Consider the following 25,538-nt stretch of genomic DNA (forward strand, 5'->3'; position numbering starts at 1 on the left):
AGTAATGAAACGTGATACCTTGTTATCTTTAGCTGGACCTGAGATGTCCATCGCTGTATCGTTTGTATACTGTGCTGTGGGTATTGACCGCAGCTGTATGTACTGACTGTACACTAATATCTTATTACCGACGGTAGCAAGCTGTGTGTGTGTATTTTCTGGGATCGATGGTGGTGTTTAACACTTCTGTTACACCTCATTCGAAACTAGGTCAGATTACCGGCATTAGACGTTTCTTTTTGCGCGAGTCTCCACACGCGATCTGCCCTGTCACGTCGAGATGACAGTTAACTTGGTTGGTGTCTGTATTTCTAATGCCATGATGAAATATAAATGAAGTTAATGTCTAGTATATGCAGGTGAGGTAGAATTTGGGGAGAAAAACAACTAATTCTATTGAGGTACTGGGTGAGGGGGGTGGGCTACTGTTATCACAATAAAGCGGACATAATTTCAGAGAACGCAATGATTGTTGGACAGAGGATAACGTTGTGCACTTGGCGTGCACGGAATTTCAATGGTGGTGGTTGTGGTTGGGGATGGGGGTATATCTAAGCACAAAGTGCATGCATGGTGCCATTATATACTCCTTGACTGTGCTGTGGGGTTAGAGAGAGGGGAAGGCCATTGGGGGAGGGATGAGGGGTGTAGACACATAGAAGTGATACTGTGATATCATCCATCCCGACTGAATATAAAGGAAAAGAAAATCCTGACTGAGCCATTTTTCGCACTCCTGTCACGTGGGGGTGAGGGATGGGTCTTGAAATGGATTCCTGGTCGCTAATCCACCAACGTTTTATTTCCAATCTAGCTGCTAAGAGCAAGATGAATACCAAAGTCCAACTATCAGCCCCCCCCCCCCCTCGTGAGTGGAAGAGAAGCGCATATGTGTCCACGGCACAATCAGTCGAGTACTGTTGATCTTACTCGATGTAGTGTACTTCTTGAAAGTACTTGTTTCAGACCAATGAAATTTAAGATGAAATATGAGATATTTTGAAAAGAATTCCATATTCGTGTTGAATTTGTCATTTTATTTTGTGACATAATAAATCTTTAAAGTGCCATTAAACAAGGGAACTACAAAAGCCCATCAGTCTACTTAGAGAAAAAAGAAAATGGTTAATCTAATCCATTGTTGGTTGGAAGAGAAACCAATGATATGTAACCTCTACATCGATAAAAACCTGAGTTTCCGAAACACCTGACTGGCAGAAGAAGGTAAGCTATGAAGTTGCGTATAAGTTTGGAGAAGCATAAGTTACAAAAGGCTGGGCCTGTGATAAACCAAAGACAATTAAACACCCAGTTACTCTCAATGTCAGCTCTTAAAACACTTCTGGGTAATCACTTTAATCCACTCTAAAGTAATCCCTTTAATTCACTCAGTAAAACTAAAATCACATATCATATTCAATTACAAACAACATGATAGTTAAACACCATTTTCATATCAACAACCGCCATTAACTGGCCCAATCCTTTCCAAACATGGCAAGGTAGAATTCATGTGATGAAACTCAGAAATAATCTGACATAGTCCGTACCATGGACTATTCTACAAGTCTCGGCTCTTATAATATTTGACTAACGTGAAACTTACTCAAACTTGAATAGAATTATAACACTCACACAACATGTGTGTATCATGATGAACAGCTCAGGAGAATTGCTCCCCCCCCCCCAAATAAAACTAGAAATTACAGTATAGTATAATATAGATTAGTATAATATAGATTTAGAGCAGGGGTGGGCAACATTTTTGAATGAATGGGCCCGATATAAGGAGTGAAAAATTGACTGGGCCGCACCTAACCAAAGACCTGCTGTTGATTTCAAACCTTTGATTCAGAGGACTTTCAAGCAATAGGTGTGTGTACTTAATCTGTATTCACAAAAACATAATGTCAATACAGTACAGTTGATAATTAATGGGGATAATAGGCCTACCTGACAGCATCATTAGTGCCGATAAATTCTAAGCAGCTAGCTCGTTTTTTGTGATGATGTAAAATAGATTGATATTGTTTCTTTTCCTTGAGACATCTCACTGGCCGCAAAAAAAAATCACTGGTGGGCCGCATGTGGCCCGCGAGCTGTAGGTTGCCCACCCCTGATTTGGAAGAAAGAAATAATGCTAGTGTGTGATCCAGTGGTATAATGAACATATTAATTATATCTAATGCCATGATGCACATCTAAAGTAATGGATATAGAGAAATCGCTATATCTTGAGTGGACATCTTAGCTTGGGAATGGATGGTTGACATGACTGTTCCAACTGTGAAAAGAAAAAACAAAAGAAATCATATTATTGAATAATTAATTAGCTGTTGATATAAATCAGAATGTTACAAATATCACCCCAACAAAACAAGTGTAATCTATGCTACAGAATGGAAAGAAATTCTGAACCGAAAAGTGCATTAGAGAAAAACTCACTGACTTTCCTGTGAACATTGTTTGCTACTATGGCGATTACCATGCCTTCGATCTTGAGACCGAAGAAAAGTGCACACCAGAAGCAAAAGGGGTACTCGAATGAGTTGACAAGGCATTACAAATTTAGTGTTCCAAGTTGAATCGGGGGTATAAAGGGGAAAAAGCTCACAACTTAGGATATGGTACTGCATGCTCCACATTGGTTAGGATATTGTACTGCATGCTCCACATTGGTTAGGATATTGTACTGCATGCTCCACATTGGTTAGGATATTGTACTGCATGCTACACATTGGTTAGGATATTGTACTACATGCTCCACATTGGTTAGGATATTGTACTGCATGCTACACATTGGTTAGGATATTGTACTACATGCTCCACATTGGTTAGGATATTGTACTGCATGCTACACATTGGTTAGGATATTGTACTACATGCTCCACATTGGTTAGGATATTGTACTGCATGCTCCACATTGGTTAGGATATTGTACTGCATGCTCCACATTGGTTAGGATATTGTACTGCATGCTCCACATTGGTTAGGATATGGTACCGCATGCTCCACATTGGTTAGGATATTGTACAGCATGCTCCACATTGGTTAGGATATTGTACTGCATGCTCCACAATGGTTAGGATATTGTACTGCATGCTCCACATTGGTTAGGATATTGTACTGCATGCTCCACATTGGTTAGGATATGGTACTGCATGCTCGACATTGGTTAGGATATTTTACTACATGCTCCACATTGGTTAGGATATGGTACCGCATGCTCCACATTGGTTAGGATATTGTACAGCATGCTCAACATTGGTTAGGATATTGTACTGCATGCTCCACATTGGTTAGGATACGGTACCGCATGCTCCACATTGGTTAGGATATTGTACAGCATGCTCCACATTGGTTAGGATATTGTACTGCATGCTCCACAATGGTTAGGATATTGTACTGCATGCTCCACATTGGTTAGGATATTGTACTGCATGCTCCACATTGGTTAGGATATGGTACTGCATGCTCCACATTGGTTAGGATATTATACTGCATGCTCAACATTGGTTAGGATATTGTACTGCATGCTCCACATTGGTTAGGATATGGTACCGCATGCTACACATTGGTTAGGATATTGTACAGCATGCTCCACATTGGTTAGGATATTGTACTGCATGCTCCACAATGGTTAGGATATTGTACTGCATGCTACACATTGATTAGGATATTATACTGCATGCTCCACATTGGTTAGGATATTTTACTGCATGCTCCACATTGGTTAGGATATTTTACTGCATGCTCCACAATGGTTAGGATATTTTACTGCATGCTCCACATTGGTTAGGATAGTTTACTGCATGCTCCACATTGGTTAGGATATTGTATTCCATGCTCCACATTGGTTAGAATATTGTATGGTGTGCTCCACATTGGTTAGGATATAGTAAATGCTCCACATTGGTTAGGATTGCTTTTGATATTTATATTATCAGTAGCACTAACAAGTTTCCATTGGAGAAACAGAGCAGACACCAAGCTATGACAGCCAAACATAAATACAAAAGGAATACGTGAAACAGCGAGCAGAATTAAGCACTTCAAAGAAAAAATGCAGCTGTTCTACTAACTTACACCTACTGCGGGCATCGGTAGAGTCAACCTATAACCAGAGCCTTGGTCAGACAGGTCTGGCACCCATGGCAGGCTAATTGTGTCAGCTCCACAACCCACCACCTCCACACCCCACCCCCTCCCCTTTAAGCATTTTCATGTTAACCTTAATTTACACTATGAATATGAGAATATGATATCTTTTACCCCATATTTACCCCATATTGTTCTTGCATGGACCCCTCTGTTAACATTGACCCCCTGCTCTGGTGTCAGCACCCATGACTCCCCATCTCGTCAGGCCCTCTCCATAATTTGTAAATTTGTCTTGTTCAAGTTAAAGAAAAAACTTACAAGTCCCAAGGACAGGCTCTGTAATTACACTCCAGTGTGTCCATCTTCTTAATGTCATCTTCTGATAGCTTCACGTCAAGGGCCTATGTAAGTAAACAATGCAACACTTGACACACGTTTCCATGAAAAAAAACTAAAATCTACGTTGTTCCTGGTTTCTCAATAATTAAAGATACACCGTTATAATTTAGCAGTCAACATACGATTACAGGTAGTATCATAATTCACACATTCTATATAAGTTCTGCATTTAAGTTTGGCATAAGTTATGACCACCTGATACACAAATTAAAAAAGTTAGTAGCAGAGTTGTGACCAGTCATTTTACTTTTCCCGGTCACATGGACATTCAGACTAGAGTGAAGCGGACAGCTGTGGTCACTTTAATATCTCTACTGGTAACAAGTACACAGACTTGAGTGAAGTCGACAACTCTACTGTATTATCTCTACTGATAACAAGTAGACAGACTTGAGTGAAGTTCACAACTCTACTGTATTATCTCTACTGGTAACAAGTAGACAGACTAGAGTGAAGTGGACAACTCTACTGTATTATCTCTACTGGTAACAAGTAGACAGACATGAGTGAAGTGGACAACTCTACTGTATTATCTCTACTGATAACAAGTACCCAGACTTGAGTGAAGTTCACAACTCTACTGTATTATCTCTACTGGTAACAAGTAGACAGACTAGAGTGAAGTGGACAACTCTACTGTATTATCTCTACTGATAACAAGTACCCAGACTTGAGTGAAGTTCACAACTCTACTGTATTATCTCTACTGGTAACAAGTAGACAGACTAGAGTGAAGTTCACAACTCTACTGTATTATCTCTACTGATAACAAGTACCCAGACTTGAGTGAAGTTCACAACTCTACTGTATTATCTCTACTGGTAACAAGTAGACAGACTAGAGTGAAGTGGACAACTCTACTGTATTATCTCTACTGGGAACAAGTACACAGACTTGAGTGAAGTGGACAACTCTACTGTATTATCTCTACTGGTAACAAGTACACAGACTAGAGTGAAGTGGACAACTCTACTGTATTATCTCTACTGGGAACAAGTACACCTCAGACTTCTTCGATTCACTATGCATGTATTTGATCAATGAGGCATTTCACTGACATGCATGACGGAACATCAATATTCACAATTGTAGGTTGCAAATTTGTTTTGTCATAGATAAATATCTACAAACACATAATATCATATGATATTATGTGTTTGTATCATATCCACAAAGTTCTAACTTTGTGGATATGATATATGATATTATGTGTTTGTATTTTCATTTTGTTTTCTTCTGAAAATCCATCAGAGAAACTGTTTCACAAACATAGAGATATACAGTATGCACAGCTGTACTGTACACAGCAGACACACACTGGATACGAACAAGGTTTCATCCAGATCTGGGATATATAGTAAGGACATGCACGTAGCAGTACCTGTTCTGTAGCCTAGCTTTAGATCTTATCTACCAACAGTACCTGTATTGTAGCCTAGCTTTAGGTCTTATGTACCAACAGTACCTGTATTGTAGCCTAGCTTTAGGTCTTATGTACCAACAGTACCTGTATTGTAGCCTAGCTTTAGGTCTTATGTACCAACAGTACCTGTACTATAGCCTACTGTAGCTTTAGGTCTAACCTATCAACATTACCTGTACTGTAGCCTAGCTTTATATGTACCAACAGTACCTGTACTATAGCCTAGCTTTAGGTATTATATACCAACAGTATACAGTTTGGCAATAAGTTGCAAGCATAGTGAACAGGTGAAAAGAGGACAAACTGATTGCTCAGTGGGGTACATACCAAGGAAAAGTATTTAATTACAATGCAATCTGAATATCTTGTACACAACCAGTCATCTGTTGGATGGACTCCAGAGCTGCTTTTTGGTCCTCCAAACAGAAATTTGGTTTTCTTGAAGGACTAAAATCAGCTTTGGAGGCGGTCTGATGGGAACTAGTTATGTACATCAAATTCAGATTGCATTGTTACTAAATCCCCCACAACAGTTCAAAATGATAGATGGTATCATCCCCAAAGCTGGTGTTCCATTAACCAAACCTACACATCTCTCCTAAAGTGCATGTTATATAACGGTGTTCTATTCACCAAACCTACACATCTCTCCTAAAGTGTATATAACAGTGTTCTATTCACCAAACCTACACATCTCTCCTAAAGTGTATATAAAGGTGTTCTATTCACCAAACCTACACATCTCTCCTACAGCGTACATATTGGTGTTCTATTCACCAAACCTACACATCTCTCCTAAAGTGTATATAACAGTGTTCTATTCACCAAACCTACACATCTCTCCTAAAGTGTATATAAAGGTGTTCTATTCACCAAACCTACACATCTCTCCTACAGTGTACATATTGGTGTTCTATTCACCAAACCTGCACATCTCTCCTAAAGTGTATATGTTGGTGTTCTATTCACCAAACCTACACAACTCTCCTACACTGTATTTTTATATCGGTGTTCTATTTACCAAACCTAAACATCTCTCATACAGTGTACATATTGGCGTTCTATTCACCAAGGCCTGTACATGAAAATTCTTAAAAATATTGCCGTGAGGTAGCAACAATTTTAGACCATTCATATCACTACAAATTTCATGATGACTAAGTCTTGCTTAAAATCTATTTCATAATGTCATAAAATCTAAGTGGAATATATAAGGAAACCCTACAATAATATATATAAATATATGTATGTTTTAGCCGTTTGTTTTGTGACATAAACACAACATGTACATATTGTTGAGGGAAGGGGTCAGAAAAGTAAACATAAAGTGGTAAAAACTTGATTCCTAAAACATTCACTAAGCTTAAGCTTATTTTTGGATAATCTCGTTCACGACAGACTGGATCGGCCTCTTTTCAATTGTAAGGAGAAGAAACGAGAAGAAAAAAGGGTTACCAGGAAGTTTTGCTCGATTCTTGATGGCGTTACACTCTTGGGTATACAGAGGATACCCTGGCAGAGATGGTAGGCCACCAATAGCTGTACAGGGGTGCACCCTTTACTTTCGGCCATCTCCTTCACAAGAGCATTTTCGCGAAGGTTAGGGTCCTTGTCCGATGCCCTGTAAATGATGAAGACGAATTTAACGGATTTTATTGAAATCTGTCGCTAATTGTGATAGTAGTAGAGTTTGTCATAACTTGCAGGTGTTATCATGGGTGCCACCAAATGAACCCTTCTTGGGAGACAGGGGGGGGAGGGGAGAGGAAGGGGAGGGTTGGTTGGCAGTCAATAATTGATTCAGTATTGCATTTATACATAATGCTATGTAAAATGGGCAACCTGTTATACTAGTTCAAAGATGCATAGTGGTTTTTCTTTATACCCAGAAACCATAGTAGTTTTTAAAAGACAAATTTCTTACCTTTCAAAACTGATCTTGAAAATTTGTTCACTAAATTATTCCCTACTTAGGTCCCCGGGATACAATCAGGGGGGCTCATCCTGATATACAGAACATAAATATACAAAATATTTGTGAGGAATTGTCAACTGTCAACAACTCTGTAAGTGGAGGACATACATTAGTCTTGGAGTGACTCGAATTCGGGACCTTATGATTGGAAGGCACCGGCGTTAACCACTGAGCTAACACTCCACATCAGTGTGGGTCTCAAATATGCTAGACAGTCAAATACTGGTCACTCAAGCTTAAACTTCATATTGCCTTTTTGAACTACCAACGTCAAAGTAACGTTGATATCCTCACTTGAAAACTCTCTACTGTGGACTTCCTTAAAGGTCTGCCAGTAACTTTTCTTAGCTTTTTTCTTTATAGGGATGGAGAGTGGGACTTCACAAAGATCTCTGTCCTATATTTAAGCTTTTAAAATATTATGGTTTGGTTTTGTGTTTTTTCTATCAATGAATGCCTGAAATATAACATATATATCCTACTTTTGACCAGCTGAATTTCAATCAATTTATATAAATATATATAACATATAAACACTCACCAGGCCCTGTCGGGAGAACCCAGTGGGCTGTACGCAGTAACCAGAATGTTCTTTGATTTGCAGAACTCGATCAGTTCCTTCTGATTGATACAGGGATGGTTCTCAACCTATGGACGTATTATGAAAAACCAAATGTAACTATCGCAGCAGGACCGGTGTTCGATTCCTATCTTGGCCGGATGTGTCCCAATGATGCAGGGAACCGGCCGTGAGAGATAGAATGTGGTTAATGGAACAAAGGACCTTCAAATCTAATAGAATGATAAATTCATTAATTACTTGATAAAGTGTGGATATCCAAATAATGAGATAAAAGAGAAATATTTATTGAGGTGTCTTCATTTGTTACCAGTCGCCGATAATTTTGAATTTGAGCAATGCCCTGCACAGATTGGGGCTGAAATCAATTCTAAAGCCAAACCAGTCACTAAAATCCATCACATACCTGGTTCATGACAATGGGAACCTTTGCGATCTTCAGAAGCTCCTTTAACTGGTTAATGTTAAAGTTGGAGACACCGATAGACTTGGTCATCCCTTTCTCCACCAGTTTCTCCATCGCCTAGGAGTATGTATGAAATACACATCAGTATATGAATACAGATCAGCATATGACTACACATCAGCCTATGAATACACATCAGATACATAGTATAAGTACAGCATACGTGGAACACAGTGACAATGTTTCTACATCGCCTAGAAGTATGTATGAATACACATCAGTATATGAATTAATACACATCAGTATATGAAAACAGATCAGTGTATGAATACACAACAGTATATGACTACACATCAGCCTATGAATACACATCAGATACATAGTATAAGTACAGCATACGTGGAACACAGTGACAATGTTTCTACATCGCCTAGAAGTATGTATGAATACACATCAGTATATGTATTAATACACATCAGCATATGAATACACATCAGCATATGAAAACAGATCAGTGTATGAATACACAGCAGTATATATAATTTCAGTATATGAATACACAACAGTATATGAATACACATCAGTATATGAATACACAACAGTATATGAATTCACATCAGCATATGAATACACAACAGTATATGAATTCACATCAGCATATGAATACACATCAGCATATTTGAATACACATCAGTATATGAATACACATCAGTATATGAATACACATCAGTATATGAATACACATTGAGTATATGAATACACATCAGCATATGAATACACATCAGTATATGAATACATATCAGTTTATGAATACACATCAGTATATCTCTATCATTTCACACAGTCTTTTCAGACCTCCTAGTTCCCAGAATGTGATGCACAAATTCTTAGAGGATCACCTAGTGCACCATCGTGGTGCTGTAGAAGCCCCTCCAAGAGACCCTCTGCATCCCCCATCATGTGATTACCTTCCCCTCTTACCAGACCGTTCACTTCAATCATCAGGTGATGTAACAGGACTGTCATAACAGACCTGACATAACACCCCAAATAACTTGTCTACATATCTAGATTTTTTTTTAAGCCTTCACCTAAGTGGACCACCTGTTTCACCATAAAGTGTATTTTGCACCAATTTCTCCAACATGAGATGTCCCCCCCCCCCTACCACAGACCATCTACTGTACTACACCCTACATAATGTACATCTCATATTACTAAGCCAGCTTTTTCACAAACATGTGCTATTCACCCTCCCCTTCCCCTGATCACTCTACCAGGCCATTTACTTCTCCCATTATCTGACTTACACCCCCCTCCCAATAACAGACAAACCACCTCTCCCATCACGTGATGTATACCCTACCCGACCCCCACCCCCCCCCCCCCCCAACCTCACTCTCTCTCTAGCCTATCCACCAGGGAATAATTTAAGTGTTAACATTTTGCATGCAAGTTTTGAAAGCTCTGTGCTTTGTCTCTTATAAAATACTACATGGTTCCTGTGAACGGGAACTGCTATGCATCATGGCCCTTGGTGTAGCACTTTGCTCATATTGCATACGATGCTGGGTATTAAATTATTCCTGTGTCTACTACCAGGTTTGAGCCTGGGGTAAAAAAATCACAGAATTTTGCAAAAATTGCGGTATAGGCTCCAGTTTGCGTATGCTACAGTGTGTTAGGATAATAGTTTTTGTCCCTGAGGTAGAAAAGAAATCACGGATATTCCGCGAATTCGCGGAAAAAGCTCATGCCTGCACTATACCCTCCAATGACTAACCTTCCATGTGTCAGTATAAGGGACATCGTCCATCAGAGGCTTCTTGTCTTCTCCGACTGGGAATGTGTTCCTGTCATCCAGATGCTGCAAATAAAAAAGAAATTCAATCAATCTAAAACTCAGATCACATTAGACAGACATCTGCAGTGGTATCATCAATCATTTTTGTGTTTTTTTACTTAAACTCATCTGAATTCGGAATCATTTCATTGAATTCGCATCAACGGAGTGTTACAGTAGCTCAGTGGTTAACGCTGGTGCCTTCCGATCATAAGGTCCCCGGTTCGAGTCACTCCAAGATTAATGTACGTCGTCCAGTTACAGGGTTGTTGACAATTCATAATCATGGACATTAAACATGAATGTAAGAGACTGACTTCCGTCAGCTTGCGGCTTTGATAAGCCAATGAGGCTTCTCCTAGGTTCCTGCTTGCAGGAGGATCTAAAATACATGCATAAATACATTTTTATTCCTCAGTCTGTCCACCATACTATCACCGTTGTTAATTACCTTTGTTTTTTCTCCCTTTGTTCTTTTCCTCTATTGTTGTATCGTGTTTATCTGTAATGTTCAACTTGTTTAAGGGGGACTGCTCGTACAAGCTAATCCTTTTTACAGTCCTCCTCCACCACCTTGTTTTATCTTGACTCTGTACTACTCCTCTCTTATTGTTGTGGAAATATACTCAAACTCAAAACTGATCTTAGCAACAACAAAACAGTCACCATGACAACGCATCAAATGGGTTGTGTCGTTTAATTAGTTCTTAAAACAGACCTTTGGAAACTTTACCCATTGCCAATTCCTTTCCTAATTGTTAGCAGATGTGGTCATGCAAATTGTACTGTACATGAAAGCAGGGACCTTTTGTTTGTATTGTTTTGGGGGGAGGGGGGCGGGGGTGGGGTGGGAGTTTCATTTATTTTTTAAAACAGTAAATTATAACAAAACTGTATAGACTGAAAATTATTCTGCTTTTTGTCAAGGTGTATTTTATGTAAGGTTGCTATTGGTGGTGGTGATGAGAGGCCTGACATTCTCAATTTATTGGAAGCCGTTAGTGCCACTGCTTAAGCCCTTTCACAACTCCACATTTTTCATTTGTCAAGACTATTTGCTAGCTTGGGCTTTTGTATGCCTCGCACAATCACAACTGGTTGCTGCCTCCAGTAAAATTGGTTGTTAAGGACCGATTTGTGACCAGTGATGAAGTAAATATATTACTGTACGTGGAGATCTAAGTAAACCAGGCAGCCAGAATCTACTTGGGTTTGTGCCAGTGAGAATCATTATCTAATACCAAAAAGACTAACTTTGCAGTAAAGTCTACACACTGACAATTACACTGCTAAAATGTTAACAGTTATGGTTTGCACTTAGTTGTGTGCAGGAAGTCAAGTCTACAATGACAGTAACACTGAAAAAACCTCCCATCTGGGAGTGCATTGCTTATTGTTCTTACCTTACATGCCATTGGGGAGTGCATTGCTTATTGTTCTTACCTTACATGCCATTGGGAGTGCATTGCTTATTGTTCTTAACTTACATGCCATTGGGGATTGCATTGCTTATTGTTCTTACCCTATTTTACCATTGGGGAGTGCATTGCTTATTGTTCTTACCTTACATGCCATTTGGGAGTGCATTGCTTATTGTTCTTACCTTACATGCCATTTGGGAGTGCATTGCTTTTGTTCTTACCTTACATGCCATTGGGAGTGCATTGCTTATTCCTCTTACCATAATATACCATTGGGGAGTACATTGCTTATTGTTCTTACAATATGATGCCATTAGGGAGTGCATTGCTTATTGTTCTGACCTTACATGCCATTGGGGAGTGAATTGATTATTGTTCTTACCTTACATGCCATTGGGGAGTGCATTGCTTATTGTTCTTACCTTAACTGCCATTTGGGAGTGCATTGCTTATTGTTCTTACCTTACATGCCATCTGGGAGTGCATTGCTTATTGTTCTTACCTTAACTGCCATTGGGGAGTGCATCAGAAACAAATCTACGTACTCCAGCTGGAGATCTTTCAGGCTTAGTTGGAGTGATCGCTCCACATTATCTGGATGCATCATGTGACCCCAGAGCTAGGCAGAGAGAGAAAGAGATGAAAGCAGATACAGTTAAAACTTATATACATTATTTTACAATGGAATTTTCCATTAATTACCATATATAGATTTTCAGCAAAGAGCAGGTCACTAGCACAATGCACAGTAGCAGACACTATAATTATTCATGAACAGTTACTGAATATTCATTAAAAATGTTAATTGCAGTGTAGCATCCTGGTAAACTGAACTAAAATTATATTTGCACATGATATATGAAGCTACCACAAAAGATGCAAATATATATATATAGATATGTATACAGAATCCAGTACACTGGCAGATCCAGGGCCTTTGTTTGGGAGGGGCCAAAGTGGCATTAGAGTGATATGGGGGAGGGTCTAAGGGGAGGGGGTGCCCCCCTCCCCTTTGGAAAATTTTCTATTGCTGAATGCCCTCAGATGCAATTTGGTGCGACAAAGGCGTACAATGGTGATGTTAATTTACTTCTAAAAAAAATGTTTCCCAGGTGTAATTTTCTAAAATATTTATAAAACAAAGTTGGGATCATCTTTCTCCAGGCGCGGCGGAACGGAAAAATTATTGGGGGGGGGGCTAATGTGTGGAGACTATCTAAGCGGAGCGCCACCATCGGTTGGTGCGGAGCGTACAAGAAAATTTTGGGATTTTTCAAACCCCCAGATAGCCGGAAACGGCACTTCCCGAGTGTTTTATGCTGCGAATACCTAGCCCTAAAGTATGGGTCTCAAGCCTGCAATTTCTCAGATTGCACGTAAAAGTCTGTAAAAACATTGTAATTTGTATATTCGATGGTGTTTTAAGAGAGTAGCTATTACTCGTAGTGTACTCGCAAAGACGTTTTGAGTGTAGTAAGGGCAGTGGCGGAGCTAGGGGTATTGGTCAGGGGGCAAGAATGGTCTGTAGGGGCGCTTTCGACACTATCTAAGCGGAGCGCCACAGGTTGGGGCGGAGCGTACAGAATTTTTTTGAGTAAAGATACTCCCTAGATCGCCGGAAATGACCCTTTCCGGGCCTAGCTAATTTGCAGATAAACGGAGAATAAATAGGTGTCGTCGCCATTTTGTCGGAAAATTACACCAACAGAATATGACAAATGTCAATAGGTATATGAGAGCGCAATAAAATAGTCAATAATCGCGAATAAGTAAAAAGTAGTGAAAAGCTGAAAAGGGCGCCACAGTCCATTTGAGGCCGTCAGGGGGGGGGGGGCATCCGCCCCTGACTGTATATATGGACGCTCCGCCACTAAGTAAGGGGATGTTGGAGAACTGGCTCAAATAAGGCAAGTCATTGGCCTAAGACGAAGTTGTGGTACGCTTACCGGTACTCACACTCACTGCTTCCACATTTCACGGGGCGTGAAGACGCGGTTGGGTGACAATGTGGTCTATAGCCAGGGGACGGGCTGAGGGTCCCCAGCAATTACTAAAATTATTACACCTATATAGTATACGTGTGCATCGGACAGATCGACAAGTATGCATTGAAAAATGGGCAGATGCACGTTTCGGAGCCTTGGTAAATATTGGGGGGGGGGGGGGCTTATCATGCATTTGCCCCCTCAACTTTTTCATTGGGGGCTGAGCCCCCCCCCAAGCCCCCCCCCCCCGGTTCCGCCGCCACTGTCTTTCTCAAGAAATTTTATTTCTCATAGGTTATAAATTTCTTACAACCAGCCTGTAACTGCAAAATGGTGTTAAACTGTAAATCCTCATGCTCATACATTTACATAGCTCCCAACTCTTGAGAAGGCAAATGCTGGTTCATGCCACGAATCACCGTCCTGGGGGAGGGGTAGAAGGGGAGGGGGTGTCCCCCTCCCCTTTTGAATTTTTTTGGAATCCTGGTGATGCCTACATGTAAAATGGTGGCACTTAGAAAGGCTTTTGTCACCCAAAATTTTCTGAGAAATATGCATTTTTTTATGTGTAACATCAATAAATTGAATAGTAGGTGATAATTCATTCTTTCCCGTGGCATGAAAATGTTCGCTGCTCGCCCCAATGAAAAGAAATATAGGCTAATTTGAGGTTCAAATGATGCTGTAAAGGAGGTTTTATACTCTATTATGCTAAATGCTAAAGAAATGATGGTTGCTAAGTCAAAATTTGATGCAATTTTTTTTATGTATACTTGACAATTACAATGCGGATTTTTCGGACGCTTGTGCCGGTCAGCGGATTTGGGTGTTAGAATGCGGGTCTAATTCCCGCGAATTGCGGGTCAGTTGGGAGCTCTGCATTTAATTTTAAACCAGAAAACGAAAAGGTTTAGACTAGTCTACCACTGCTATTCCTCTCGATTTTTTTAATTTCCAATCATATGATTTAGCGGATGTTCGGAAACACTTTTTGGCTCACCTTTGGGGGGGCCATGGCCCCCCTTGGATCCGCCAGTGATCCAGTACAGTATACATGTATATGTTATATAGGAAAAGGGTAATATTGTAAGCCTATGCATGTATATCACCGGGTGTCACACAAGATTAATAATATATATTACTAAACAGTTAACAGGCATACAGAACTATTAATTATCACTGCATGATATCACAGATCAGAACTCAGAATCACAATTAGACCCACACAACACATTCATGGGTACGGTACATCAGGCATCACCTTATGTACAAACAAGGACTGCCCTGTATTCATACAGACATTTGCCAAGTCTGTGTAGTGCATCGCACAGGGAGCCATGTGTTGGTTGCACATCTGTCCCTTTCGGCGTTCGTTGCTGTACCCATTACACATTATCATTACTACGAACACTACACAAATTAACGCTCTGTAGAAATGTAGAGTTTAATGCCAAAGATGTCGCTTTTTAAGACGTAATTGAGGAAAACCACCTGACGGTGCTGCACCGTCCTTTTTGTTTATATAGTCATTTAGAATAATCTCGAACGTGCTATGTGAGAGAAGAAATAATAAATCACTTGGCCGGCACCAGAACAAGCGGTGGTAGAAATTAGCACTCTCTCCTGCCTATTTATTCCTGCGTGTCCTCACATATGGTTAATAGAACACATTACTACACAGGTAGGTATTGCAACATGTACGCCAAGGTACTATACAAACAGTTCAGTAATGTTTACAGTACGCACAATATTCACTACCAAGTGTTGAACCACCGAAAAAAAATCATAAAGTGACCTTTATAACTTTTCACTATAAAAAGTAAAGCGCATAAATTGTCAATTCTGTTCAAACAGGCAGCCCCATGGTGACTTTAGAGTTGGCTACAGTATTATACAACACCTAATTATATTCCGGCCATTTGATTGGTCAATTGCTCATCGATTGCATGCAAAATCCGCTCTATTGCACGCTATGATGATAGAACCATGCGTTATACTTTTTTGATTGCACTTTTTTCAATGGTAAGAGAGCAAAGAAACCGGTCTATTTAAAAAAATCTGTTGCATGAGTGCATTTTACATCCAATTATATCCAAATTTGAAGGTGTTGTATAAAACAAATAATGAATGGTTTCCATTCGTGCAATAGTTGAAAGATGTAATTTGTTCCATTCAACTCGGCTGTGCCTCGTTGAATGGAACATTCCATCTTTCAACTCATGAAATATTTGCACTATTGCACTCATAACCATTCATTATTTGTATACCATACATGTGGACTCAGTGAGTATACTAACAGCCAATGCACACCTACTGTACATCACTCGCTGTGAAACAAAGAAAGGTCGGAAGTACGGTGTCACGCTACAGATGTTTACATATCACCCTCGAGGAGCAGAGGCTCCCGCCTCTCCCACGGCCGATCCGGTGATCTTACCTTAGTAGTCATAAACATGTCTTCCCTCTTCACCGTACCGTCATCCAGTTTTGCTTTGAGGGCTGCGCCGACCTCGTCTTCGTTCAAGTAAGCGAAGGCTCCGTCGATATGACGATACCCGGCATCGATCGCTGCCATCACAGCAGTCTTCACCTGGCCGGCTTTAGACTAAACAAATTTATACGTGGAAAAGAATGCAACAATTAATATACTTTCACACCTGACATATATACTGTACATGTAGTACTGTATATTGGACTAGAGACTGTGCTACTGTAAGTTCACGCAATAAGTATTGTAAGATTAAAAAGTAAACTATATTTATATACGTACATGCATACTGTACACAGCAATATAATTTCAGGTACAAACATGTTATGATGATCATAAATTAGTTGATTTCCGATACCTGCAGAGATACAGTATTGCATTGGGTTGTACAATAAAAACAGGCCCGAGCTGCTCATTTAAAAGTGGTACAATGGACCAGGCAGGCATATTCGTAAACAACTATTACAAATGAAATTAAGAACCTAGAACAGTATGGGGAAATGAGAGAGAGAGAGAGTGGGGGGTGGGGGAGATGAGGGGGGGTGGAGATGCAGTCCCACCGACAAGCTGTGTACAGTACACTCTGTACTGGAAAGAGTTGGGTTGTCAGAAGAAACGGACAATTTAGAAATTAACAAGTTCTTAAGTTGTTGGGCTACAGACATTTTCGTTCTTAAATAGAGTTATTTTGTCGAGTGGGCACCAGTCACCTTTGTTTGCCACTGGTGCAGAACAGTTTTTAAAGCTGAACACGACACAATTACTGTACATAGAATAACATCTATAGTGTATACATGTGTCTATAATTAAAGACCTTACCTTCCATGTGCCAAGTCCAATCAATGGCACCTTCAACCCATTAGAGAAAGTTGCGTACTGATTCTTACTAGCCATTTGATCTAAGTATTAAAAACCTGAAAATTTAAAAAAAAAATAAACCCACATAAGAAAAGACGGATTTGACAAAGTTACGTAAATACTGGTACATGTACAGTATGTATATCTCATGTACAGTAGAGTATAAATAGGGAAGACTTTTCGAGGCGTTAATTAAAATATAACGACTTCCTTTCGTTTTTTCGTGCGTTTATTTCTTTAACAGTATGTGGTAGGTACTGTACTGTATGTGTAAGAAGTACTAAGGAGTCAATACTATCTTGCAAAAACAGATGACACATGCTAAGTTTTATCATTAATTCAGGATTGTAATTAACCTTATATCATTTCTTATAAAATATACTTTGAACAGTCAGAATCCAACAACAGGAGAGGAACTTCTGAAATTAATAAATGATCAGCTACAGTAAGTAACTATATACACTGTGTCATTGATATTAATATTATATTATTAATTTGGTGGGGGGGAGGGGGATTTACATTCGACATGACCAGCTTACTGATCCATCAATTCAGATTGTCCAACACTCAGAGGCTGTGTCAACATTGCGACACACACTTTGAATAGACTATTACATTGTTCCCTGCTATGTACAGTACAATAACATGCAGCTACAGGTAGTCGCTGATCAGAAATATTATAAAAGTTAAAAGTCAGAATCCCACTAGAAGACGCTACTTTGTTTTTGGAAATTACGAAACACGTATTGAGACTGCCACAGAAGAGCAGCCAGGACCAAGCACCTGCCTGGCAGATAAACAACTTGATAAGAATACAATCAAAGTTATTATAATTAAAGGTCTGCTGTATAGACCACAGATATTACGGAAAAGTTTCTTGAGATTACATGATCGACCAGCTGCCTTGGTCGTAAAATAACCCTCTTTTTTACCAATTAGTCTGCAACGCCTGTCACATATTTTATCTTACAAGTATGAGGGTCTTTGTGTTAATGCTGTATGATTAACTACACTGTAGTGTAGGCAATTAACATATTTCCACACAGTGTTTTCACAAAAAGCCTAATAGTGTTAAGAAGCTATGCAGGTTAATTGTAGAGCCTGAGGTCGATTTACCACTGTGGCAGGTTGATTACATATTAATCACAAACATTTTCCTAGCTATAGCGTGCTATAAATGGAGCCAATAAAGCAGATCTTTAAGGTCTTGAAAGTTACGCTAAATTAATACCGATTTGTTGAAATTTTTTTCTACTAATGTAGGGGGGCGCCTTTCCATAAAACTACAGCATTGATGAATGTTGACCGTGATATATCTATTAATCAGTGACCAGGTAGTACAAAAGACCTGAGCTTGAAAAGCTGCATTCAGAATTGCCAAAAGCAAACAGCATTTTAAATAATATTTAAACAACTAACTAAACTTTACACATATGGGTGTATCTCGGGTCGGTTTTTGTTAGCTCACCGTTTAGAATCAACAATACTGTTGTTGCTTCATGGCTTGGTTGTGCAATCTAGTTTTCAAAACTAGCTGGTAATCAGATTGTGAAGCACAAACACTCAATCACCTACAACAATGCTTCTAGACATGTATGCTACATGTACTGTACACTTAAGTATGTGCTATCAGGAATGGAAGCAGGACACTTCGCCCAACAACCATTTCGCCCAACTGCCATTTCGCCCAACCTTACCATTTCGCCCAACCAGCCTGGTCATTTCGCCCAACCAGCCTGGTCATTTCGCCCAACCAGCCTGGTCATTTCGCCCAACCAGCCTGGTCATTTCGCCCAACCAGCCTGGTCATTTCGCCCAACCAGCCTGGTCATTTCGCCCAACCTTGATTAAATATGATATTTGAAAAGTAAACGTTCGGGAATTGTTAAAGTTACAGGATACGAACCGAATATTAAGGAAACTTGAGGACCGATCAGTGTGTTGGGGGTTAGGTTTGATAGTAAACGTTCGAATATTAAGGAATATTAAGGAAACTTGAAGTCCTTTTCTTTGTATAACTTTAGTAAGGAAACGTTACAGAATACGAACCGAATATTAAGGAATCTTGAGGATGGATCAGTGTTTTAGGGGTTAGGTTTGATAGTAAACGGTCGGGAATTGTTAACGTTACGGGATACGAACCGAGTATTAAGGAAACTTGAAGTCGTGGTTAAATTGATTAGGCCTACATATGTGATTACATATGTGGTTACATTGATAAATATTACGGACGGGTTTTATATATATATTGTTTTTCACTTAACGTTCCGGAATTGTTAGTCAGTAGGATGGACCAGTATTTTAGGGGTTAGGTTTGATAGGTTTTTATGAAGACCGATTCCCCTGTGTTTGTATAACATTAGATTAACACTATGTAGAACTAGATAAACACATAACTGCTGTGAACAATACCCTTGATTAATGCCTGGCGGACTTGATAAACCTTGACCGAAGTCATCAAGCAGAACAATAGGTGTGGATTAATAAACCACAAACAATAGGCCTCTGATAAACGTCTGGTTGACCGGATTAACGCTTGGCTGACCAAAACAATAACTGCGGATTACTGACTCACAAATGCAATAACATCAATTATTGACATCAGCCTGTCAATCACATGGGATAAACCCAAAGGATGGATAAAAGCCCTGCCCTCGTTTGAGTTGGGCACAGTACAATCTGTTCCGAACATCAGTTCACACCAAGATTCAACTCTATCAGACTTCAGCTCCAAATCGCCGAAGTTAGTATGGCATCTCTCTGCATCTCTCAGCCAACACCCAACGAAGTGCCGTCCACCGAGTTCCACGTCACCGCAGACTTCAACGATCCCAAGACGATAGAGGAGGAGGTGAGGTTACACAGCTCCTGAACTATCCTCCAGAAAGATGAAAACTACAGTTCCTCAAATATGCAAACGGCTCTTCTTAGGGCCACTTAATGCTCCAGAAAAAGACAACTATTCAGTTCCTCAAACATGCCGATTCTCCTTTGTTTTTATAATAACATAACTTCCATATAATAATAATAATAATAATATAACTACCAATAATATAACCCAAAATAAATCAAATTGAACTAGTGAAATAGAAACGGTTATATTATTCCACAACGGTTCCCCTTTGTTTGTATAATATTATAACTTCCAAAAAATAACAATATAACTTCCAATAATTTAACCCAAAATAAATAAAATTGAATTAGTGAAATAGAAAAAGTAATATTATTCTGACTGAATATTAGTAAAAATAAGGTTGGGCGAAATGACCAACACGGTTGGGCGAAATGACCAACACGGTTGGGCGAAATGACCAACACGGTTGGGCGAAATGACCAACACGGTTGGGCGAACTGACCATGCTGGTTGGGCGAAATGACCAACGCGGTTGGGCGAAATGACCAGGCTGGTTGGGCGAAATGGCAGTTGGGCGAAATGGTTGTTGGGCGAAGTGACTCGCAAGCTCAGGAATTACAGTACTGTAGCGGTCAACTAAGCACAATGGAAGATTCAGTGTACAAGCTAAAAAGAATTTATCCCTGTGCATTTACAGCACAGGATGAGATTAAGGAGGACCTGGGCTAGATTTTCCCAGTAAAAAACAGACCAGTCCCAATTCCACAGGGTCCTCCTTTACATTATCTGAAAGCAGTGAAGTAAATAATCACTCTTTGTTGGTCAAAATTAATCCAAGCAAAAAGTTGGAAGGTGCTGCAAGACAAATTACATGATGCTGGCAACGTCTCTTCAACTTTTGTAGAAGTCAACCGAACACAAGCTAAGCATCAGGGGAACAAGCATCTCCCCCATGTGTGTAGTTACAGCACACAACAAGATTTAAAGGCGTGGGACATTCCCAGTACTCATAGGCGTAGGAGCCCATTTTGATTTGGGGGGGGCTGTAACGACTTGCCCAAAAAATATAACCAAACTTTTTCGAGCGCGTTCAACATTTAAATGTCATTTCATATAGGCATGCATCGGTTATAATGTACATCGCCTGCCAATTACATACAATTATTTGCCATGTTATTAAGCTTCCATATTGGTTATCATTTTGGGGCAATAATAATGATAATAATCATACTTTTACCATTGAAAAGCACATTGCAATTTATTTTTCTCTCAGTAGGTGCCCGAAAAATTTGCAGCATATTGCTCAAATTTTTACGAAAATATTTGGTTGGGGCTGCAGGCCCCCCCCCACCCCCGCCTCCTACTGTACGCCTATGCCAGTACTTGGTCGTAGAATCATCCCGATATCCACAGGACTCTTTGTTAAATTTTTCTGAAAACAGTCAAGGAACAATCCCTCTGTTTGCTGAAAAATTTCAGCAACTTGGCAGATTAAGAATACTTATGGTTTTAACTTGTAACAAGATAATATTCATATAATGCTGAATAATCACTTAACTTTTCATCAAAATATGATGATTGGAAAACCAAAAAATATAGCTAATTGACAGAGCTTCAAATTCCTGGATAATGCATAATTTATGTATATAAATACAGAATTTAGGCACTAAGCTGAAGACCACTGACCTAAAAACATTTCACCAAATTGTTTTCTTTTTTCACATGTAAAGTACTGTACATGATGGAATTGAGTGTCAAGTTCAAACATTGATGTTAAGTTCAAACAATTGATCTTCCCAAATGTTATAAATGAACTACTGTACAAACCTTCCTTCCCCCCTTTCCCCCAAAATGAAACAACAAAGAAATAAACATAAAAAAAATAATAAAAAAAAATTAGATAGTTATAAAACAAATAAATTCAAATTTTGGCTCCGGTGATGTTGATGCATTATTTCTATATCATTGAGGTGAGTGATATTTCTGTTTGTTCCAAAAATAAATTTCTCTAAATATAAAGTAGTGGATATTGGATCTGAACAACCCACAAATGTACATATAGTGTCTTTTTTGTTATAAAAGAAAGCGATAAAGTCCTCTGTGAGTCACATGACCTGATGTGCTGTTTGCTGGTCTTTTTGGCAAGAAAAAAGTGTTAGCTAGATCAACATTTTGCCACAAAGAACCAACGTCTCATTATTAAACGTTTCAAGATACAATCAGTGTGACATAGATGGGTCTATGGAAAAGCAAGATATATGTATTATATAATATTCAATTTATCTTATTGACAAGACTAAGGACAATAAATGTGCCTTCAAAAGCACAGCACTGGTAATGATGACCTCACTGATTCTGCTCGTTTAGCTACAGTAGTTCTAGGTCCCAAGAGGTAGCCTAGAAGGTAGGCCTAACCATTAGCCTAACAATAACAATGAAATCGTTCAGATAGGCACTATGTTAGGTTTAGAGACCAAAAGATTAAAAGTCTGGTACTGTAGTAGAGCTTATTTCAGTATTCAAGGTGCCAGTCAACTGTCGGCAAAGTAAATTTTTTCTTCTTGGTAATTTCTTTGGCCACAATTAAAATCTGTTCTGGTGATGCAGATTTTTTGCAGCAGGTGGTTCAAGTCTTACAGATTCTTACAGTGGAGATTTGTCTACAGGTGATAATATAACTCTTTTTCTTCATCTACTCTCACTTGGGTCACTATATACCCTTGGCAGGGCAATGCCAGTACAAAAAGATCTCTTAATTTACAGTTAGCTTGTTACAATGTTCAATGTTATGTAACAGTGCATGTGTACAATTGGTCAGCATTTGATAATTTTTCAACTACACATACATTAACACTTCAAATGGCAGTGCCCCTTCCTTCCCCCCCCCCTTTGTTAATGGAAGGATCAAAGACCTTGTCCACTCCAGGAAGGACAAAGAGATTAAAAACTTGCAATTTAGTGTGATTGGTCAGGCCTTTCCTTCCAAGACAATCAAACGAAATTCTAACAAACGGATAATATTTCTTTACTTTATAATATCTTTGTTACAGGTACGACGCAATAATCATAAATATACTAAGTTACAATGTGAAAGTTTTAACTTGCACACAATTAAGAAGTACATGTACAAACCCACTGGCAGGCCTGATTATGGGGGTGGGGACAGGTGCACACTATAAGGTCTTCTCCAACATTTTTCCGGGACCTTGTGCAAATTTTCAAATTCACAACTAGATATCCAAATTTTTCAAAAGGGGAGGGGGAGGGCACCCCCTTGTTCCCTCTCCCCTTTAAAGGGTGAGAAGACTCGTGCACAAAGAAACATATCTCATGCCGGTAATCTGACCTATAGTTTAATGAGGTGTAACAGAAGGGTTAGACACCACCATCGATCCCAGAAAATATGCACACAGCTTGCTACCTTCGGTAATTAGACACTACTGTACAGTCAATGCATACAGCTACGGTCAATACCCACAACACAGTGTATACATAGCAGCGTGGACATCTCAAGCAAGCAACGGAACTTAACTTTTTCAATTGCAGCACGCGGTTTGGGGCGAGTCTTCCATGCCCTTAAGAAACCTTCGGTAATAACTGAACCATATGAAAAGAAACATTTTCATCTTCAACAATATAGCATCGATACCATGGTTCAAATTTTTACTAAATTAATAAATAGGACACATAATAGTGGAAAATATACAATCATGAAAGTACGAACAAATAAGAAATAAGATGGAGGATTAGAAGGTTGAAAGATTAAAAGGATGATAACAGAGATTCTAAAAACCCATTTTGAGTATACATGCCTGCTCTGTAGATAAATGAGTTCTTAAAAAGCATAATTCGAAAAGTAATTGGCAAGATAGTACAGGATTTCGTAGATTGTAATTGTTTGTTATATTGCACAGAGAGATCAACTCGGAGTGAAGTGGGTGATCTATATATTCTTTCAGTAGCTAGTCTTATGAAGTCATTTCTAGAAGCAGTGTTTACTTTAACAACCAGGATTTCATAATCGAAATAAAATATATTTGAGCAGTATTTCAAGAAACCTCTGAATCGCACCATAGAAACCATACTGTACCTTTCTGCAAAAATCTTAATCTACTCAATTCGGATGTTGGAAGCAGAACGTGGGCCGATCCTTTCCAGGTTCCGTTTAAATCTTGAACTATAAACAGCGTGTCCAGACCATGATAATGAAATGTGCTATTACGTCTAATTTCACTACGCAGTGAAGGTGCGCTAATTACGTTTAGGAAGAACGTACTAGCAAAAATGACAGTTCAGATTGGTCAGGTTCTGTAGATTATGCAATCACGCGGAATTTTGCTGAGTCACAGTCGCGTAATAATTAAACAGGTGCTGCAGATTATATAAACCCACGCGGGAACATGGGAATATGCTGAGTCACAGCCAAGAAGTATGTTAGTGATGTATTGCTATGTACCAATGGAAAGCGATTAGGGTAACTTATTTCGTTGTCTAAACTAAGTTTGTTGTTGTCTTAACTAAGTTTGTTAATTGTTGTCTAGACTAAAGTTGTTGCTGCCGTTTTACCACGCTGTTGCTCATGCTTAATTATCGTTTTGCAAAGATTAGAACACCTGCTGATGTGATACAACTCCATTGCAAGAGATTGTACCATTGTAATGAGGGGGGGGGGGGCAGTGGAGGAATCGAAACTTGAGCAATCATTCTTTGAAGACTGTGCAGCGCCATCACTATTGACCTTTTTGCCGTTGTTATTTTTCCTTCAGGGAATTTACAAAAATTGACAAGATGAGATTAGAAATGACACTGCTTATGTATTTTCTTGCATGTTGATGTTTCCTTTCATTGTTTGACGACATGAGTTTTAAAACAATGAACAGCTGTGACTTCTGAAGAAGGGTGTGTGATGGAATTCGATGTGAGGGGGGGGGGGGGCTGGGTGAAAGCATAGTTGGCTATTATTTTATGAAGACTATCACAGATATATAGCACTGCCCCTGGTGATGTATTTTGATTTTGTTTCTTTCTTTTCCATGTTCATTACTTGCGTTGACAAATTGAGCGGTTTGTTTTGACCATAATTTAGACAGCTATTACATTTTGAAGGGGTTTGTGTGGAGAATGGGATGGGCGGTTGGAAGTGAAGTTTAATCATCACTCGACGAAGACTGTCATAGAGCGGGGGTGGGGGGGGGGTCGGTAGTA

General features: G+C 39.3%; 1 protein-coding gene across 1 annotated transcript; it reads right to left on the reverse strand.

Moving 5' to 3' along the window:
* Positions 1-1,022: 1,022 nt before the first annotated feature.
* LOC139970250 (aldo-keto reductase 1B-like) lies at positions 1,023-24,576 on the reverse strand. The gene is made up of 10 exons (XM_071975916.1): positions 24,424-24,576; positions 17,441-17,535; positions 16,571-16,738; positions 12,651-12,767; positions 10,668-10,751; positions 8,885-9,001; positions 8,440-8,546; positions 7,379-7,544; positions 4,420-4,502; positions 1,023-2,284 (listed from the first exon to the last, which is right to left on the reverse strand). The coding sequence occupies exons 2-10, from the start codon at positions 17,513-17,515 to the stop codon at positions 2,248-2,250; spliced, it is 954 nt and encodes a 317-aa protein (XP_071832017.1). The 5' UTR covers positions 17,516-17,535; positions 24,424-24,576; the 3' UTR covers positions 1,023-2,247.
* Positions 24,577-25,538: the final 962 nt, after the last annotated feature.

This window comes from Apostichopus japonicus, chromosome 1, assembly GCF_037975245.1.
Source record: "Apostichopus japonicus isolate 1M-3 chromosome 1, ASM3797524v1, whole genome shotgun sequence".
NCBI classification, from domain to species: domain Eukaryota; kingdom Metazoa; phylum Echinodermata; class Holothuroidea; order Aspidochirotida; family Stichopodidae; genus Apostichopus; species Apostichopus japonicus.

Bases quoted from the DNA above. Each gene is read 5' to 3' on its own strand.
- LOC139970250 (XM_071975916.1), bottom strand. From the start codon at position 17,515: ATGGCTAGTAAGAATCAGTACGCAACTTTCTCTAATGGGTTGAAGGTG. The intron at 10,752-12,650 runs GTAAGAACAATA...TTTTATTTGCAG, and splicing joins ACTCCCCAATGGCAGTTAAG to CATCTGGATGACAGGAACAC. The intron at 9,002-10,667 runs GTTAGTCATTGG...ACATACTCCTAG, and splicing joins CTTATACTGACACATGGAAG to GCGATGGAGAAACTGGTGGA.